This window comes from Haplochromis burtoni, unplaced genomic scaffold, assembly GCF_018398535.1.
Source record: "Haplochromis burtoni strain Fernald_Lab_line unplaced genomic scaffold, NCSU_Asbu1 Contig_143, whole genome shotgun sequence".
Taxonomy (NCBI): domain Eukaryota; kingdom Metazoa; phylum Chordata; class Actinopteri; order Cichliformes; family Cichlidae; genus Haplochromis; species Haplochromis burtoni.
This window is the reverse complement of record NW_024582504.1, coordinates 673,526-694,347: the sequence shown is the minus strand read 5'-3', so window position 1 is coordinate 694,347 and position 20,822 is coordinate 673,526. Positions and strand designations below refer to the sequence as shown.

Below are 20,822 nucleotides of genomic sequence, written 5' to 3'. Positions count from 1 at the left end.
GGCACAAGAGGGGGAGACAGTGGTTTGTTCTGTAGTACAAACGCAAGAACAGAGGAAAGCGTTCTTTTAATTCCCCAATGTGACTTTACAATCAAAAGATTCAACATCCATTGAGTCCCAGAACTGGGTCTGTATCTTATCCAGCGCCTAGAGAGAGCGGGAGACCTTTGAACTCAATATCTAGTTTTTTTTGCTATCCCATTTTCCTTCTTGTGTCACTGTCACCCTTTCCTCCCTTTTCCTCTCTCACCTTCGACATCATCTGTCCTATTCTCTTTAGCTAGGACAGAATATGACTCTCCCTTTCCGTCAGCCTTGATGTTCAAGTTTCCCATCCGTGCACCTCACCATATAACTGCAACAAAGCAGCTATAGAATTAATGAAGGGATCAAACAATGTTTTATGTTCTAGTGCTTAGTGTATAGGTCTGATGTTCAACGGCTGACCCAGAGTTCATCTTGAGCTGAAGGGCTTTGATCTGTACGAGGGTCGAGTTAAGCAAAGGTCATGTTGAATTCTAATCTTTCACACATACAGTACAGCAGGCGTTGTGCACTGCTTCACATCCTTCAGAATGCAATGAAACGACTGGGCAGATTTCTTTCCTTTTTAAAAAAAAAGTGCTATATGAAGTGCTATCTTTGAATTTAAAAAAAAGTTATAGTTAGCTTAGAAACAATGGAATCACAGCTATTATCAAATGAGAGAAAATGCAATTATAATTATTTTTCAAGGGGATTTAGTTACAAAATGTAGCCCCAAAGCCACTATGCTAGTGTGCAGCAGCAAACCCTTTGGGTTCTTACCAGAAACAAAGAAACAATTAAGTAACCTCAAATAAGGCACAAATCAAGGAAAACTTAGCATTGTCTTTCCAGCAGAAAGAGAGAATACACTGCCATAGTATGGAAGGTACAAACAGGCTCGCTGCTAAATGCAGCCTCTCTGAGCCTTTTTACCACAATTCTGATAATATACTGGAGATAGCCACGCTCCACAGGGGGAAGGAGTGTACCTAGATGCAGGAGGATCAAAACACAGTACTCACTAGTGCCACAAACAAACACGTGCACAGACAAACCCCATGAAACCCTGAACTTCGGCAATTTTGCATGCAAGTCCTCCGTAACGGATAGACACCGGTGCTAGCTGCATGCGTTCACATTATGCGCACAGCTCACATTATGTTTACACACATCCTTTCACTCTACCTAAGAAAGGTTTTAAATTCCAAAAGAAACAGTCGCAGTTGAATTGCTCAAAATGACTGAAAATCCCAAAGCTTCTTTGTCATTGTTTTTTGTGTTGAAAGCATTACTTCTTCTGAAATGTGGTATTGCTAAATGTACTGTAGCATACCAAAGCCATGCACTCATTTAAATGTAATGCATGTTACTGTGACATTACAGTATATATATATATATATATACTCTAGAAAGAGAGGTCAAAATGCTGTCCCTCTTCCTTTAATCAAATCTAGATGCTAGTACACTCCCCCCATTACCTGCTCTTTGTATATCTGTCTCAGGCTTGTTAAGAGTGTTTTTTAGCCTTTTCTGTAAGGCATGATCACCTGCAATAATCTTCCCTTTTCTTCATCCTCCATCCGTCCAGCCCTCATCCACCCTCCCCTCTCATCCAACCTTCCTCAGCCAGAATTCCTAAGAGAGGGCCAATCAATTTCTCTCCTGCTCATCTTGCCCACCCTCTCTCTCTCATTTTCACTCTATCTCTCGGTTCCATTCTTTCCAGCAATTTGTCACTTAGCAACGGTGTCTGCCATGCTGTTGGGTAGTGAATCATCCCTGGCTGCAGTCCTGCATTAACCCCTTTCCTTCAGCTTAGTCCTGCCATTAAATGCTGTGATATTATTGATAAACAAGTGGTTGAAAGGTTTGGGAAACATAATGCCTTCATCCCGTGTGTGTAAGTGCAATAAGAAAAAAGAAAATGTTGCATGACAGTAGCCAATTAACTTAATGATTGACAGGTTTCTGATTGGTTCCTGATGCAACTGGAACTCTGGGCGTCCATGCTATTGCCAGCTATCTCAATAATGTCAACATATTTTAGCAAAATGAATCATCGAAGCTCTTCTAGCTAAATCAAAAATGCTATTTAGAGTGTTCGTCTATGCCAACACACACAGCACGCACTTTTATGGTGATGATAGAAATTGCTTTTCAAGACAAGCATGGGTAGTGGATTTGTTTGATGTACAAAATGGCACACTAACACCCCTGTAATCCGCTCTCCATTTTCTGCCAATGACATTTTAAGTATTCCTAATGTGTTCCAGCCATGCTGAGAAGATATGGGGGTACCGTCATCATGTGCATGTAGGAGGATGTGCATTTAGGTTTTTTTTTTTTTTTTAAAAATATCGTTGTTACTTCTTTTTTTCTCTACTGTGTCGCTTTCCCTATGCTGGTTGACACCTCAAGCACAGGTCCTATCTATGCATTTCCTAAATGACAAGCACTTCATGTTAAAACATCAGCTCAGCTGTTTGATACCAATGAGGGGGGGGGGTTAGTGCATTTCAGAGGGGAAGAAAACTCATTTGCATCACATCTCCACTGCATTAGCATATGAGCCTGCATTTCCACACACTCTCAGTCATCAGCCTCATTTGTCACTACCTGCTCCAGCACTTTAATGTTTATTCATCCCTCTGCCTCGGAGACCTATAATCAGAAAACAGATCTATGCACCATTAGCACATTCAAACAGGTGGAAACAGGTAATAAAACACTGGTGAGACAGAAACAGGTAAGAGATTGAAACAGAGATTATGGTGAAACACAGGATAAGTCATGAACAAAGGAAGTGAAATAGGAGAGAGGGGCTTGTAGGAAACAATAAAACACTGGTAGTGAACATATTTGAATGACACAAAATGGGTCTGTATGGAAAACTGAGATGTGAGCATTCAAATGCATCCATATTAGGACAATGCATTGTTTTAATGCAATTAAACTTCCCATTAATGGAAGTTTTTCCTTCCCACTGTCACCAAATGCTCGCTCACAGAGGGTCATTGATTGTTGGGGTTTCCTCTGTAGTCTTTAGCTTACATTGTAAAATGTGTTGCTGTGATTTGGCACTACGTACATAAAATACAATTGAACTGAATTTTAATTAGATTTTATCTGCTCTGGATTTAGCTGTCAGCTTTTAATAACATACAGTCTAATCCTGTCACAGTCTGTCGTACAGTTATTGGTGAAGAAACTGGCGTCTTTATTACGCCTTGTGTCCAGGTTGTCAACACCATGCTACTTTTTATAATTCAGTATTTGTGCAGAATCCTCACTCTGAAATGACACCCTTTCACTTGAATCCTCAGGGACAAACAGCAGAGCCTCACACCTTTACAGCTGATGTCCTTTGTTGCAATTTGTTTTTTCTCCGTTCAGTTTCATTCTCGAAAGTCCCTTTTCTCATTTCATTATGCGCTCGGTTCTCTCCCGCCTAGCTGCAACATTTTATTCTTATGAAGGGTGCTCAGAAGTGCATACGAAATATAAACAATTATGAACAGCTTGAGCTACTCTCTCTAAAACATGCATATTCATGTTCAGCTGCTATAGCAGCGCGCTCACAAACTGGATCAAAACGCATTTTAAGAGTTAGAGGGAGAAATAAATGTAAACTATTCATTTCATCTTTTATTATAAATTCTTAAATTGCAATGCTTTGTTTAGTTAGTTGAGCCATCTGTCTAAAAAAAAAAGAATGTGAGCATTTTCTTAGACTGAGTGGCATTTCGAGAACTGTGCCTGGCGACAACTGTGGCACAAACTTGGAGAAGAAAAGCATCCTCAGAATATTCCAATGAAACTTCAATTAGTGTTTTTGTTTTATGGAATGGATGTTCGAAGAAACATTGTAAAGTACATCTTTAAAAAACATGTGATTTTGAAACTGGAAGATTTTAAATTCTCAGCCATCACACTTGTGGATTGACCTTGAACTTTGCCTCTTTTGATGAGAATGTGATCTGAAAAGAAAGAAGAAAGACAGAGATGGGAAAAGAGAGAATTATGACCATTTACACCATGTCTGTGTTGCTCTGCTGCAATTTTCACGCACTTATACTTTCCTACACCCACATAGCTATGCAGAAGCACACACCCTCCTGCTGTTTGTTTGCAGACTTCTCTCTGCTGTAATTGGAGTGACATTTATATTTGCACCTGAAGCCTGTCTGCCAGTTTCCATTACTTGGAGCCAGACTTGGAGAGATGGAGACTTGACTGAATGCCACATGATTGGAATGAATGCAGAACCAAATGTACCTGAAAGAGCTATTTTGTATCGAAGCCCAGCTGCACACCGTATGACAGGGTCACCTGCAGTGTCTGTGTTAGTGACGACAGCCCGATACACCACACGCGCACAAACAGCCAACTGGGCACAAAGGTGTATGCATGCTCACAGTCATGGCTGCACCCCCCCAAAAAAAATCCATGTGTCACTAGCCACTAATTCAGGCTTCAAATTCTAAGACAAACAGCACCTATTCCGACCATTGCAATATTGTTGTTATTCAGTATTTTGAAAGGCTTGAATTGGAAATTTGTGCGAGAACGGTCATCAGTCTTAGAACTTTCTCAGTTACAGTGATAAATCTATCTGGCCTGGGAATCTTGGCTCCACGGCGCTATCCATTGATCATTTGCAGAGCTTTGTCATTAAATATTTATTCAGCTTATTCGCTGGTGGCCACAGTTCAGTAGTGGCCAGCATGATGAGTGTGTGAAAGATCAGCAACCAACAAAGCATCATTTTACATCTCGGCTAACTCTGGCTGGCATCCTGTTGGTTTTCTCCACGCAGTGACAGAGACATGTCGACTGTTTCACCTGTAAAGTGCACCGCTACAAAGCACAGACAGTAGGTACCATGTTTATATTAACACAAGCTCATTTCTAGACCTTTCGTACTTTGGTATCAGATTTAGTACATGATTCGTCAATTCAGGGGGCCCTTTGAGACAGATGCAACACAAAGTTGTTTGTCTGGGCCTGTGGTTGTTTACATGAGTGGGAGATTTATGCTCCATCAGCACATATCAGCATTCACAGTCTTTGTTTTCCCAGATGGGTCAATTACAGAGAGGGCAATGGACTGTCACAGCAGGAGCTCCAGGCCTGCTGGGTTTGAAAGTTTAATAGGATGGGTAGATGAGGAAATACACTGTAAGAGAGTCAAATTTGCATTATATAGTCTTGCATTATAGTTTTCCAAAATCCCTTGTCGACTTTAATATTTGGCAATCCCAACAGCTCAGGTATTTCTGTAACGCTATCATCACCACTGCCACTAGCGCCGACAGCCTTCTCGTATAGCAGTGCTGCAAACATTTCTAAAATGTCTCAACGCGCAACAAAGTGGGAAAATCAAGACAGAGATCCCTAAAAACCAACTGGTTGCCATACCATTCTGTCTGCCACATGAGAGCAAAAGTAGAACAAAAGTTTAATTTTCTGCACGATTGATCTTGACTGTGGAAAGCTAGTTTGGCAGTACTTAAGGTTGTCAAGCCTGCTGTAAAAAGTCTGTACAATGGTTTTGCCTCTACACATCGACTTTCACGCTTGACTTCTAGTCTGGTAGTGTATTCATTTTGTGCTTTCCATTTATTATTATTTTTAAATCATATCACCACTCTAAATCCCGGTGTAGACTTTCTTTTGCTCAATGGTTGAGTAAACCAAAGCAAAAAAAACCCCCAAAAGGTTGTAGCAGCATGCTAAGCTTTATCAGACCACCTCAGTCATAATCTATAATCCATGACTGAGCATGGGTTGACCATGTTGGCCTAAAGTGGGCATATTATAAACCATTTTTGTCACAAATATCACAATTTATGTTTTAATTTTTAGCCCAGAAAACCACACATATGTTCAATGTACAATTCATTTACACCCATTGTGTTAGTTCTGTTCCTAACTGTGACTTTTAATGGCATTGAGTATAAGTCTGTGAACTGCTACTGTGAGTGATAGGGAGGAGCAAGGAATGGGACCACATGCAGATGACTGCAAGGAAATAAGTTAATGTGGATAAAAATGTTATTTCTACATTTTTTTGAAAAAAAAGTTCACATGTCATTTCTTTGTTCTTAATTTATATGTATATAGAGAGTGTCAAAAAGGACATTGCAGTTCTAAAATATAGATTTTTTTTCCATTTGTTTCCACAGTTTCTGATTGTCCCAGTATTAAAGTTTTACCTACCACCCTTTTAAGATTCAAGAGGAAAAACCTGCGCATACAGATCTGTTCACGAGACTGGGCTGTTCATACTGGTTTTGAATTCACCATCACCTTCAAACCTTAACACAGTTGATGATCTACAGGGAAAAGAAGAGAAAGGTGGAGAGCCTGTCTTGCACTGGCAGTGACCTATGTATCGTACAGCGGTGGTTTGCAGCCACATTGTTGTTGTCATGGTTTCGTTCACGGTGGTGGAAGACTGGAGTGTGAGAGTGACAGATGGTGTTGCAGCACCTGCAGTGATGTGGATGTTGTAAGGGTCTATTGTGGTGAAGAGAGAGCTGAGTGAAGATAAAGTTGTCATTTTACTGGTACAGTAACACAAAGATGTGGTGGTGGTAGTGTGATGGTGGGGGGCTGCTTTGCTGCTTCAGAACCTGGGCAACCTGCTTTGATTTGTGGAACCATGAATTATGCTACCTACCAGAAAACTGGTGACCAAGTCTTGAAGAAGGCTAGTCTGATTAAATCTGGATTAAAACCCCTCCAATGTGCCTGATTTAAAACAATTCTGCAAAGAAGAGTGAGACAAATTTACTCCAGTTCTTGTTGGCAGGGACGGCACGACCAGGTAATCAGTTTAGAGGACAATACTTTTTCGCATATGGCAGGTAGGTTTTTCCCCCTTGTGTGACAAAGTGTGACGAATATGCAAGAAGAAAAGAAATCAGGAAGTGGGCAAAAAATTTTTTACATTATGGTAAATTTACATTCCTGCCCTCAGGAAAAAAACATTTTCGTATGCAAAAAAGAAAAGAAGAGAGGCAAAAAATATCTAATTTAGTGTATGCATCATTTACAGACCTATACTCAGCTGTTAAAATTGTGTTTTGTCTACAAGTTGAGGTCCTTGTATTTCAGCATCTAGCTAGCGCTAATGAAAAGGAGCGAGCATAAAGCGGGGAACATAGTATGGCAATTTCAATTGCAGTGTTTCTCTCAGCTCAACAGGTTTTAACAAACACAGAAATAATATGTGCAGTTTGTTACACAGTGTGTCTGCTAGCTAAACATGATGTATTTCCCAGGGAGAGAAAACAGTACGAGATAACTCTACTCAGGATTAAGATGTTGGAAAAATGGGGCAGAAGAGGAAAAGAAAGATTATTTTAACAGCTAAGGGCTGCTCCGTGGCATCTGATAAACTGGAAATGTAAAGCTAACATGTGTTATTCAAAGGCTGCATGAAAACACTGGGCAGGTTAGCTTGCCAAGTATGTTTTTTGTTTAACTAGTAAAGCTCAGAGCAGCACAGGCACACAAAGAAAACCTACTAGAGCGCTTAAGAAAAAAATGATCGTTGAGTAGTGAAGAAAACGGAACCACAACTACAAAACAGTTTTACTCCCGTGTACTAATATTACTTTATAATTATGTTAATGTCGCACGTTCAGTTAGCTCTGGACAAAAATATCTGACAAGCTGAAAAAGCTTCCTTTTACTTTTCTTACTTTGAATGCATTTCAGACATGTATTTTTTCACTTTGAATTGATTAAACTTTAAATGTTAATTAAACTTTTAACATGTTTTTTTTTTTAAACAAGTGCTCTCATATTAGTAGGGTCCAGTTAAAATGGGCTAAATGTGTACCTACGATGCTTCCTAAAAGCCTCCTGGGTTAGCAGGAGGAAACCTCAGGGTAAACCCAGGATATGTTAGAGAGATTTTGTATCTCAGATGGCTTGTAAATACCTCATCATCCTAGTGGAAGAGCTAGACGTGATTGCTGGAGAGAGGAAGGTCTGGGCATCTCCCTTTAAGCTGCTGCCCTGCTGACGTTCGCCCTGACAAGGGGGTAAAAACATATGTGGATAGTGTTTTATGTATGTTAAAAAAAAGCAAACAAAATAATGAAGTGAATTTTATTATACATGTCCCCTTAAAACCTTTACCTAGACCTACTCAGGAAAACTACTCTTCATAAAGCATTCCACCACCTATATTTAACCGTTTTCTATTATTTTCAAGGTCATCTGATTTTTGTGAAGGACAGACTTTTCACAACCATTCCAGGGCTGTCAAAGAACTGATAGTTCCAACAGATAAGTTAAGCATTCAAACATCAAGTACATGGGAGGGATTTAAAGCTGGCAAATGCTATCTTTTGCATTTAATAAGTTCTAATTCCTTTTCTCTTGCTGCATCACAGGTCATCTGTTTTGAAAGCTTAAGTCGTTGTCACCAAGTAAATAAACCTCTGTCAGGTCCATTTTTTAAAGCCTCCTATCATATCTATAATGTTTAGTAAGTTCAGAGACAGTGTTCAGAGAGTTCATTGTGGTGCTTATATGCAAATTTACACCCACCACTGAATATTCCTTTGCCTAATTAATGGATTAAGAGAAGTCATTAGACACAGTGGGTGACTGGTGACAGCACTTTATTGTGACCCCAGATCAAAGAGTGGGTGTGCTTGAAGCTTCAGTTTGGCCAGTTACCCTCATGGGAAAGACCTTCGTCATGGTCACCACTTACATTCAGCTCCCACACAGATAGCATGAATACACAGTAATCTATCCCACACACAGACACACTTGTATCATCTACAGCACTGCTGTAGATGATACAAGGCTCACATACAAACGATGGTTGAAATTTCCATTATTTTTAATTTCTCGTCAGCATTACTTGGAGCTTTTTTTTTAATATATAGTTCTTTTAATTTGACATTTTGCTTCTGGCAAGTTAATTACTCTGTGTAAAATCTGATGACCTAACTGGGATTTAAGGAGAGAAACTCCTTTTACCAGTGTGTGTGTCAGCTGCGATCCTTCACAGTAGTTAAAATGTTAAAATCAATATGCAATATGTCCACTCTGTTCGGAGGAAAAATTCCAGAACACCATTTACCTTTTTGAAGTGTTACTGCTCCACTTGCATGGTTGAGTCTTAATGCTTTATGCACGGTGTGAGAAACTGAATTTTCTGTTAATGTACAACATGAAATTAAAGCCTCAAATAATGCAAAATTTTCATAAGATCAATGACGTGACATTTAAAGACAGAAGGACACTGAATGTACAGAAAGGACTAACGCGTCATTCCATGCTCACTATTTCATTTTTTAGGGACTGCGAGCTTTCCTCTTTACAGTGGAAATGATTCAAATGACTAAACGAACATCTATCTTTTTTAGGTTGTTGCAGACACCAGAACCACAGTGAACCTTTCTGTCCTTCTTTCTCTTCCTCTCTATCCTTCAGCCTTTCTCACTCTTTTAAGTATATCCTGAATTAATTCCATTTTCCTAAATGCTTATACTGTATTTTTCCCATAATTGAAGATTTTTTTTATTTTACAATGGAGTAATTTCTTTTTTGTCTTCCCCTGCATACATCACAGCAGCCCTAAATGACTACTTGTGGGAATTTTGCTTATAATAGATAATTGCACCTTTTCAAGTCATCAAAAACGACACCCTACCAACAGCAAGCCCACTGAACAGATTAGTCTGCCAGAGTGAATACTAATACTGATGTACTTTTCCCTCATTCCCTCCCGCTTTCAAAATAAACCTCCCCATCAAAACTGCCCAAATCCCCTCTGTGGAAGTTGATTTGCTAACTCTTGTCTCTCTTACTAACATGGTTCAGAATTCTTCCAATTTGATTACTTTCATGGGTGAATTTTCTTTTCCCTTACCTTTTATGATTTCAACAACTAACACTGTGTCATTCACGGAATGTAAACCATCTGTTGTTTTCTCTAATTAACTTGCGACTTACATACTAACAAATGTACTGTTATCCTTTTATACCTTTTATTTTTTAATGAATTTTATTTTGAAAATGACCCTTAAAAACGAAATAGTTGCTTACAGTTGCTTTCTTTATTTCTTTATTTGGATGTTCTACTACAGCTATATAAAAAATAATATTTTCTTTTTCACTATTCTTTTTACAATCAAATTGCCTGATTTTATCAAAGGCGATTCGTTTTTTTTTTTCTTTCCCACTTTTTTCGGGGCTTAGGTATGTTTTGAGTTTTTTTAAGGTTTGTCATTTTTTTTCTTTCTCCTCCCCCTGTTTTCTCCTGAAGCACGCAGGCATTGGACACGCTATGGTAAACAAACTGCATTATATGGTAGATATCATTCTAATTGTCTTACACTTTGGTTTGCCCTGGGTTTTCCGTTACCTCTTTCTATTCTGTTTGCTTTACTGAAACTACAATCCTCCATCAATTCCAAGGTAGCTGGAAAAACTCCACCTTTCTGTTTTTATTTTAGCCCTCTCTCTGTATTTATATATGTTAACCGCTTTTTATTGCCATCCAGTTTCCCTTTCCTGTTAAGACTTAATGTTTTCATCCAATGAGGTCTGCTCAAAAGAAAAGATATAGGGAATTATATCAGTTTTTATTTTTTTGTTTTTTATTTTTTTGGTTGTTGTTTATTTTCTTTGTCTTTTCATTTGTTCTTCTTTTTAAACACTATCCGTATGAAGAAATAAAGAATCATTACGCAAGATATTTTCTCAATTTAGCATTCTGAAATTTTGATGAGAAACTATATTTTGTTAATCCCTATTCCCTTTTTAAAATTTATTTTGTATTTTTTTAAGAAGAACCCTTGAAGTGAACGTACACAGCAGACTTTTCAAGCAGCCTACTCTGGCCATTCCAGTGAAAGGAAGTAAAAATACATTTTTCACTTTCTGTTTTTTATATCATTTTTCTCCCAATATTTTAAAGTGTGAGAGAAATGCCACTAAAGACACTGTCTTGCTATGGTATTTCAGTTAGACTCGTTTGGCATGTTATTGAGTGCCCTGTAATCTAGGTTTGCCGTCTTATGGTTTATAGAGTCATGAAGATTATTTACAGCTCTTGATTTATCGGTCAAAGCCCTCACTGTAAAGAAGGCTTCAAATGAGGGCTTGATCCCATTAGTGGCCTTAGGCTGATTTATGATCAACCTGGGGCTGTTCTCAGTCTTGTACCTGAACAGTCTTCCTGTCTTACACGACGATGTGCGCAAGTAATAAAAGGTTTTCATGGACAGTTAGTTCCCTGAACACAGGTGCAGGGGTGATCAGACAGTTTTACACTGAATAACCAGCAAAGTGGGGAAAGTTTGGCAAAATAACTCGTAGACCTTTATATTTAAAAATACGTAAACAAAGAAGGCCTGACAAAAGCCTTACTGAGATCTTATTTTACTAACTCCTATTAGTCCTTAGTACATAACAGTAATGCTGCCATCAGTGTGTAGCTAGAGCCAGCCTTACTTGCTTTCACTGGACTTGCCCAATCAATGAAGGAAACTGTCTGCCCATCGATGCAGACATAAAGGGAAGTGACTGGGAAAATCTGTGTACGATCGACCCCTCATTAACACTAACACTAACTTATATTTCTTATACTTTACTGCCCTCACCCCTTGCATGAAAAGACTCCTATCCCCTTCGATCTTCTTTTTGTTGTTGTTGTTTTTTGATACAAAGATTGCATTGAGTATATATGTATATGTATATATCATGGCTAACGTATATACATACATATATCAGTTGTCCTACTAAAATCAATATGGCCATAAGACATGTTAGCCACATTCTCCTTATTGTTTTTATTTACTTTATTTTATTATACTTTGTTTTATTTCTTATATAATTTTAACTTCAAAATTAACTTACTAAAATGAATAATGACCTCACACGTTATCTTGCTAAAACAAAAAAAAGGGAAAAATAACGAGGGGAGACAGATTTTCATTTTCTGGTGAATAAAGAATTGATGCCCCAAGGAATAAATCTGGCCAATCCATCAAATCCCATGAGTTGGAAAAGAAAAGTGTCATGTGCAGAAAGCCACTGTATCTGGTAGTGACTCACTGAGTCTTGGCTCAAATTTGACAAAAGTGATAAAGCAATTTTCAACTCGCATCAGAAAAGCTGTAGTGAAATTGTAGCAGAGGCATAATGAGAACTGCAATCACGAGCAGATGTTTTTGTGTTTTTTCTGTGTCCAATATCATGAAGGACGTGGACAGTGGTGAAAAGCTATTTCCTGCTATCTTTGACCAGAATTTGAACATCTTCTCTCCCCTCTCAGTTTTTCCTATTCTTTAAAAAACCCTCTCATGTACGTGGATTCCATCTGTGATTGTTTACTCCGGTCCCATTTTCTCCAACTTCCACCTCCAAACTGAGTATCCAGTGGCTGTATTCCTGCATCATGTCTGCATGATTCTATTGGCTAGAAGTGTTCACATCAGCATTCTTATAGGGTGTAAATGCTGCTGTATCCCAGCACGTGTCAGTTTGTTGTACACGTGTGTTGATGCATTTTTTTATGTTGCCTTCTTGTCTAAAACCCCGAACACTAAAAGCTCTCTTGCTTTTCCTTTTCCCATTTGTCTGGTGTCGTGATGCCCTGCGATTAAATTCGCCCATTTTGCTGCATTTTGCCAGATGGTTTATTTTATACATTTCTTTTAATAGTTGACCTTTTTGTGTTGTGTCTCAATGAATTCTTCCTCCAAGCCCATCCTTCCGGTCATCTTCTTTATTTAAGTGCATGGCTTGTGTGTCACCCTGTTAGCTTGTATGGATTCATTTTGTTTCTTCTTAACCAAACAAACCCTTGTCACTTGAAACAACACATTCAGTCCAAATGTGGATCTGGTTTGAGCAATCAAATTGCAGAGGACTTTTAAAGAATCCTCACATACTTTTTTCACTATGACTAAATTGTTACTAATCTACTGTTTGGATAAAACCTTTGTTGTAACTGTACTAACAACCATTTTTGTGTCTGACTTCCCCTTACTTACAAAAATACTAACCGATTTTGTTCACCCTCCAACCCTTTTAACTCGTTTCGGCGCATAGTTTAAAACCCCTCTCTCTTGCAAAATGGCACTCGCCCCAAGCTTCCCAACCCTCCCCCCATGCCTTTACTAACTCAGGTTAGTTCGTCACCTCAGGGTTTACATGTCAAAACTCCACATTGAAGTTCAAAAGTAGGGCTCTCTCCACTTGCGACCAATTAGGACTTTTGACTCGCTGCCAGACACCTATGGAAACCCATCGCATGGGTGGGAATGCATTCGTTTCTGTGTAATATATTGTTTCAACTCCTAAAGATAACACATTGTTCCTTTTTTTAAAAGACCTGTGACAGTAATCAGATGTTGTTCCAACAAGGGTAAGTGACACATTTCTATGTAAACATGTTCCCCTGCATGGATAAGTGTATTAAAGGAGTGATGGTACTGAAAGGAAAGAAATCTCTGACAAATGGGCCTTATGAAGATTGGATGGTCAAAATAACGACTGTTGTTGAATTTTAGGTAGAACATGAAGCAATCGTGGGCGACTGATACAAAGCGAAAATTTATTTTTCTTATATATGGAAACCGTACGACTTCCATGTGTGCGTAACCAGTATCGTCTAGGCACGTTCTAATGTTCTTTTTCACTTTCATTTTTATTCTGTGGGTGAGTATTGAATCATTTTTTCTTATTTTCTTTAAATGTAAGTAGTTAATGTGAATTTCTGTGTATGCACATGGCAAAAGATTGGTGACTTGGCTCTATTCAATCACAAACTGATAGCAGACTGATTCCATCTAATTGCCATGTTATGGTCATCTTGATCAAAGTCACTTTGTAGACAGCTGACCGTGGCTGCATTTCTGGTCCCCAGCTTTGAACCATTTCAAAGTCATCCAAGTTGGAAGTTTATTGGACATAGTGGCAATACTTTTGATTGTGCCACAGTTTACAAATACTGTTTTCCCTATTGTGACTGTAGCATAGAATTAGTTAGAATTATGCTCAAAATGTCCATAGAAGCCACATCTGGTTTGGAATAGACTACATTTAAAGTCCAATTTAAAAAACAAAACAAAAACAAAAACTAGTCTGTTGGTAGATGTTGATTTATCAGGAACAAGTAGACATGAGAGAGTGGCTGAAAGCAGAGGTTAATAGCTTAAAAGAATCAAGTTCAGCAGCATGCGAGTGGGTGAAATAGATTGCTTCTTATGATTTGAACCCTAGAGCTGTGCCAATCTCTTCATAGTGTATTCAGCTTTAAACATCTTCATTGTGTCTTTTATACCTGGGGCAATCAGTTCAGCAGAGTTTAGCAAGGTCTTCTTAGTTTTCTGTATGTACAGGGCTAAAAAGGTATCTGGCGAGCAGCTGGGTAAAACCGAGAATCCAATAAAGGCTGCAGCTGGGGCTTGAGTTAAGTCTGTGTATTATGTGCTGTATGTGCTGCTTGTTGGAGGCACACGAGAAAGGCCGGAAGAATGACGTTCACACAATAAAGAACAGCGAAGAATGCTAGAAATGTGCTAATTAATCTGATGCGGTTTTATATTTGTCATCCTTCCTTCCTAGAATTTTCACATTAAGCTTTGTTTCAAGAAAGAAACTGTGATCACACAATTACACCAAATAATATTCAGGCCATATGCTGTGTGCACCCAGGATGCTATTTTTTCCCCAGGAGAAGAAATAACATTATGCTACCAACAACAGCATAATTTTGAAATTGATGAGAACGTTGCATATAAAGACAAATTTGAATTGCACTATTGCAATTAAAAGTTGGTCAGTTACTTTGAATGCACAAGGAGCTGCTTGTCTAAAAAATAGACTGATCAATCCACAGAGTCTAGTTTACTTTTTTAAGTTGATCAGTACTCATGCTTATAAGTGTTGCACACTTTGTTTAGTCAAAAGTCCAAATTTAAATTTTTTCATTCTAATTTGAATTCAAAAACAACTCGCAGAGAGAAAAAGCAACCAGAGACTGTTCATAGAATGGGAATATTTTACTTGGCGTTTATTCAAAGAAAAGTCTAAATACATTTATAGCACATTAATTAAAATGGGAACGCATGCGGCATATTTCAACTTGCAACCTCTGATACCATCAAGCCCTTCCTTCCTTCCTTCCTTCCTGTGTGGCCAGTGATGCAAGGGCTTGTAATTTTGTCAAAGGAATGAGTGTGTATCCTGGTTGAAACACTAACTCTCATGAATTATAACAAAGTTACCTCAAAGAAAACGTTTTTTTTTTTTCAGACAACCTTTAATGTGCTTATTTTAGTATATCGACACATTGTCTACACTGGGCTTTTAATGCTGTTTAAGTTAAACCTCTGATCAAACAATAAATCACTAATATAACAGGATTGCTTCAGACAGTTTATTAAATAAATCACATGTGTTTAAAGCTTTTAACATATTAAGGAGTACAATCTGGGATGAAAGTGAGGGGAAGAGAAAGAACTTACACATTGCTGGGAACTCTATAGGTGTCTGGCAGCTAGTCACTGATGTTTTCCCACTATCCGAGTAAGTGCGCTGATTCACTGAGATGTGCCATCAACAATCCCAATATTATCCCAAAACTTCCATGGGCCTAGCTTAGCCATAGCCAATATTGGTGTTTTTCAGCACGTTTGCCAACCCCTTTATTTTAAAAGGTTTACGGGATATTTCTCTACCCTATGACATTTCCAATCTACTTTTTTGAAGAAACGGTAATACCATGGCTATATAGTTCAACCACAGTAGTAGGAACATGTTTGACATTGCCTATAGTAACAATTCCCCTCCCACCCATTTCTTCTCTATAGCCAGTAAGGTCTCGCTTGTCACTTTGGGCAAATGAAGTGTTCCTGTTGAAATCCCTATCCAAGATCTCCAAAGATGACCCCAACATACCAGCACTGTGAACTGCAGATTCATCATGCCAGATACATCTGGCCAATGTGATTCATCTTTCTCACCAAGTAGCAACAGCAGACATAAAAATGAGTTGCCCTCTTACAAAGGGAAGTACGGGAAAAAAAAGAAAAATGTCAAGGAAAACAGAAGATAAGAACTCAGCTGGGGAGATAAAATCTTTGGAGTGCAGTTGCTAAGGTTTCTTTTTGGTTACAGTTGCCACAGCTATAGTTGTGGACCTGTATCTTAAAATAAATTTAGGCATAGTTGATGTTTTCATAGAGGATAACTGATGTTTTTGCTAACTGAATTCACTACTTTTGAATATATTTTAAAGGACATGCTAAAGGAAAGCACCATTTCTAGATCTTACTTGACAATTAACCGACCCAAATGTAAAGCTGGACCTTGATTAAATGATGAAATGTAGTGCTACCAGCACTTTGAAGTATGCAAAGGTAATGAAGGCCAGATGGTTGTGCGTGTGGCTCCCAGCAGTGCTGCATTTGTACGTTTATGCAGAATAACAGATGTTGAATCAGAGACTGGAGTGCTTCGCTTTCGCCCAGGCCAGCTCTTTTAGGATAATTAGACCATAAATTGGTCACTAACTGCAAAAGTCTCTCCCGAATCAAACATCAGGATTTGGCAGGGTGTTTGTATATGATCATCGCTGTCGTACCAATACTAAATCCAGTCGTGATGAAATACAATTAAGTAAATGATAGATTTGAGTATTTTTCATAAACAACTACAATTTGCTTCATTGTAATAAGTATAATGTAAAAATACAAGGGTTTTTGTGATGACTCCTTGAAAATTTGTGGAGGAGAGATGCTTTCACGTTTCAGACTAGTATATATATATATATGTGTGTGATTTCGTCTTTTCATTTACTCTTCAGGTATTATTTGTAAAGATGGGATAAGGTCAGGTGTAACATGAAAAGAGCTTTCTCACCTCATGTTTTAAGGACTAGTCTTACACTGTAGGAGTGGTTCCCACACATGCTGTTGTATTTCTTTTAATGATGTTCTATTAATAGCAAAACAGTAGAAGGGGGAATCAGTATTTAAAAAACTTTAAAATGATTTGAGTATAATAGATCTCATTAAAAAAAAATACAAAACTTAGTAGATCCCCGGAGATGTCAAAAAAATGGGAGGCATCATTTCTGCACTTCGGTTCGCACATTATCTCACACCATTAGCTTGCAGCCATGTGTTTGATTCTGGGTTCCACCTGGTGCTTCTGTCACCAATCAAAATTCAGCAAAGAATGTATGGCCTTGCACAAAATATGAAACTGGAGGCAATTAAATATTAAAAAGGGAAGTCATTTTTACTGGTAGCTCTGTGAATGAAGTGTTACAACGTAGCTATGCCAATCTCAGGGAAAGCCCAGTTGGCATTTTAAACATGGTGCTTGTTTAAAGGTCAAGTTCTTGTACTTATGTAACTTTAAATTCATAGTGTGTGGTTTAGATAGCTGTTTTTAGTGTTCATGACTGAAATGTTAATTCTTGAGGCTGTAGATTATGGCCTTTGCACTGAGTTTGCTAAACCAGGTTAGTTATTCTACCACTGGTAGTGATGAGACATTTGGCACACTGTCGTTCCATTGGTTTACCTTTAGCAACTGCACTCTAAAGTGAAAGCCCTCAGTCTGACCAACACCAAAAAAACCACCAACTGAGCGATACAATTTAAGGTACAACCCAATCAAGCGTCTGTGTTTAATCCAATTTCTTCCTTGTTTTTCCTCCCATTTCTCTTAATTTCCCTCCTTTCTTATTATTTTCTTTTTTCTGTCTATTCCTGCTCTATATTTCTATTTCTATCTGTTCCTTTCTGTCTCTTTTGGGACATGCTTTTGCCAGGTGACCATCTCAGTTGATGGTATTTTGACCACCACTGGTTACACCCAGGAAGATTACACTATGTTGGGCTCTGATGACTTCTTCTACATTGGAGGTAGTCCAAACACTGCAGACCTGCCTGGATCTCCAGTCAGCAACAACTTCATGGGCTGCCTGAAAGACGTAAGTGTAAAGTGCTTAATATTTAAACTCTTATGAACAAACCAACTGAAATTTGCATTTTTCTTTGACGAAGTAGGGTACGAGGTTGGTACGAGGTAGGTGAGTTTCCTTGAGGCTGTTTCACCTCTCACCCGAAAAGTTTCTTCAGTTCTAAGAGCAACTGGTGGAGAGTCCCAGATTAGGTAGAGGATCATTATGTGGTCCGTGACCCTCTTGGGGACATTCCCATAAAATCTGTGACTCTCCACCAATTGCTCTTAGAAATGAAGAAGCTTCTCGGATGAGAGGTGAAACGTCTTCAAGGAAAGTCCAGATGCTTTTCTTTCCAAGGTCTTCTTTGGGTGTTGGCTACCTTTTGTTTCACTGTCAAGATTATGTGTGACGTCTTGACAGAATAATGTTGAGTTCTGGTGACTAGGAAGGCCAGTCCATTGTGTAATCATTGCTAAATTTCGACAATGATCAATGGTCAAAGGGCTGTACTCTATGTATCAGGTACTTTCCAGATAGTATTGCTTGGCAAACAGTACTTTGCTGTGAGAGATCTCCCACACCATTGACTGAAATGTATAATGTAAAAATAAACCATGACAGAACCACCATCTGTTTTGCAGATGGCTGCAGAGATCTGTTGTACACTTTTGTACATCCGTCTTCACTTCCGTTGTGCATATTCATAGTGATTTGAACCAAAATTTAAAATGACCTGTTGCTAATAATTTTCAGGCCAGTTCATCTGTACTTGAGCATTTTCTCCTTGTCTCCCTTCCTTCAGAACAGGTTGGTCACGCTTTCCGTAGGACCATTGCTGATGAAGCTTTGGACATGACGTTCAGACACTTTGATAGTTTTTTAAACTTGCCAGTTCTTCTTTTGTCTTGTATTTTTACAGTTTGATTAGGTAAAATGACTGGACTAAAAATAGTAGCCAATGTCCAAAGAAAAACTGTGAAAAACCTTCAAAAAACCTGAAGAACTATTTTTCAAGTCTTACAAAGTCTGGCTCCTCGGAAGCAAAATGTAATGAAATGAGTGGTGGCTCACAAACCACAGTATGGAATTAGAAGCATTTTTTATTGTTTTAGACAAAGCGAGAACAAATGGCACAGTTTGCTGCATGGTATCATCACACATATTTACAGAAACACATTTGTGTTGACTGACACTTTCTCTGGAGAATCATCCGTCTGGGCAGTTATAACTCCCATATGTGAGAGTAGGAGGTGTCAGACATACAGCTTCCTGAATCCCTTTGAAGCCTCTCTCTTTCTAACCACCCCGCAGAACACACAGACAGATCACAATTTGTAGCACGTCCACTCATATTTGTGGATGGCTATATAGAGGACAGTTGCCTTTTAAAATTTTTATTTCAACTCAACTTTGATAAAAATTACTTTCATTTTCACCAAGGTCTTAATTCATGGCTGAACAAGCTGTCAAGAGAACCAATCACAGCTCAAAGTGCTATGCCCTTGTAAATGTAATGACTTGTATAGAGGCAACGCAACATGGTGCCATCGCATTCCCTCATAAAACCATGCTGATTGAATAAGTAATTACTTTTGCCATCACTTTTAATGGATCGCACAGTAATCACCCTATCTCTAACTTAATTATCCCTGTAGAATTACACTTTCATTATTTGGGTTGCTATCAGAAGAATCCCTTGCGGGTCTTAAACTTCCCTAGGCATTTAACAGTCCTCTGTCTCATCAAGACAAGGCTGGATTTACAGTCAGTGTACACACAAAGCACAAGAAAGGCAAATTGTCTAAATGTTTAAAAAAGATAGTGGTAAGAGCTAGTAGTAACAAAAGAAATTGATATTAAGGAGCCAGTGTGACCAAACTTTTAGAAATGAAAAGTAAGAGCAGATGTTTTAAGACTTGATCATTTAATTTGTGTAATCTCCTGTTTAAAGCTAAGGGAGAGAAGGTGTGACAGCAACAAAGAAAGTATTTCTGTTTGACTGGACTGCACAATGAAAACAACGTAAGGGGGGTAATTTAATGATAACTAGAAGGTTTTTGACAGAGATGAGATACAAAGAGATGATGAGATGATTGTACAAAGAAAAGGGAGCAAGTTCCAGACAGGTGGGAAGTGGTGTAGCCATCAGATATTGGTATTCATGTTCACCTTTGTTTTTTAAAGTAATATGTTTGTGTTTGGTTAAGCACAGCAAGAAAATAACTTTCCTTCTTTCGTGAACTCTTTGGATATTTGGATATCTGACTCCACAGTACACTTGCTATGTTTGCATCTGGGGGCTTGTGTTAGTTTTTTTATGTATTTACTTTTGGACTTCTTGCCTGTAGCCCCAAGCTACATTGAATCTCCAGTGTAAAACTGGAGATAGAATGAAACTTTCCCCAGTGAGAAAAAGAAAAGCAAATCATTTAAGTGTAGTTTGCTCTACTCTTAGAATTATGACTTAAAGTAATACATTTCAGACTCAATAGCTGAACATCTGTTTGGTGACAGGCCAGAAAGATACATGACCCAGACGTGAACTTACCAGAAGCTTAAGCTTGGGCTACGTCCACACGTACACGGGTATTTTTGAAAACTGAGATTTTCCGTTTTCGTTTTAAAAAAATAATCCCGTCCACCGTCCACATGTAAACGCAGAATTGAAGGAAAACGCTGCTAGGAACATGCCAAAGCAACAGGTGGCGATATATTCCTAACTGTGTAGAAATGTTGGCCAATCAGAAGTCTAGAAGCCTCGGTGGGAAGTAGTAGACAAAGCTGGGGCATAGAAGCAGAACCGAGTCGTATGTGTGGAGGGACAGTAACTGTGTGT

The 20,822-nt window shown here is 38.5% G+C and overlaps 1 protein-coding gene across 6 annotated transcripts in view; it reads left to right on the top strand.

Moving 5' to 3' along the window:
• Positions 1–20,822, top strand: part of nrxn2b (neurexin 2b) — a 687,884-nt gene that overhangs the window by 307,488 nt on the left and 359,574 nt on the right. For 5 of the 6 annotated variants that reach the window (XM_014336561.2, XM_014336563.2, XM_014336562.2 and 2 more), the window contains 2 exons: positions 10,325–10,348; positions 17,852–18,013. In XM_014336561.2, coding sequence (XP_014192047.1) covers positions 10,325–10,348; positions 17,852–18,013 — 186 coding nt within the window. The remainder of the gene's footprint in view (positions 1–10,324; positions 10,349–17,851; positions 18,014–20,822) is intronic. The other variant, XM_014336560.2, reaches the window with a different exon arrangement.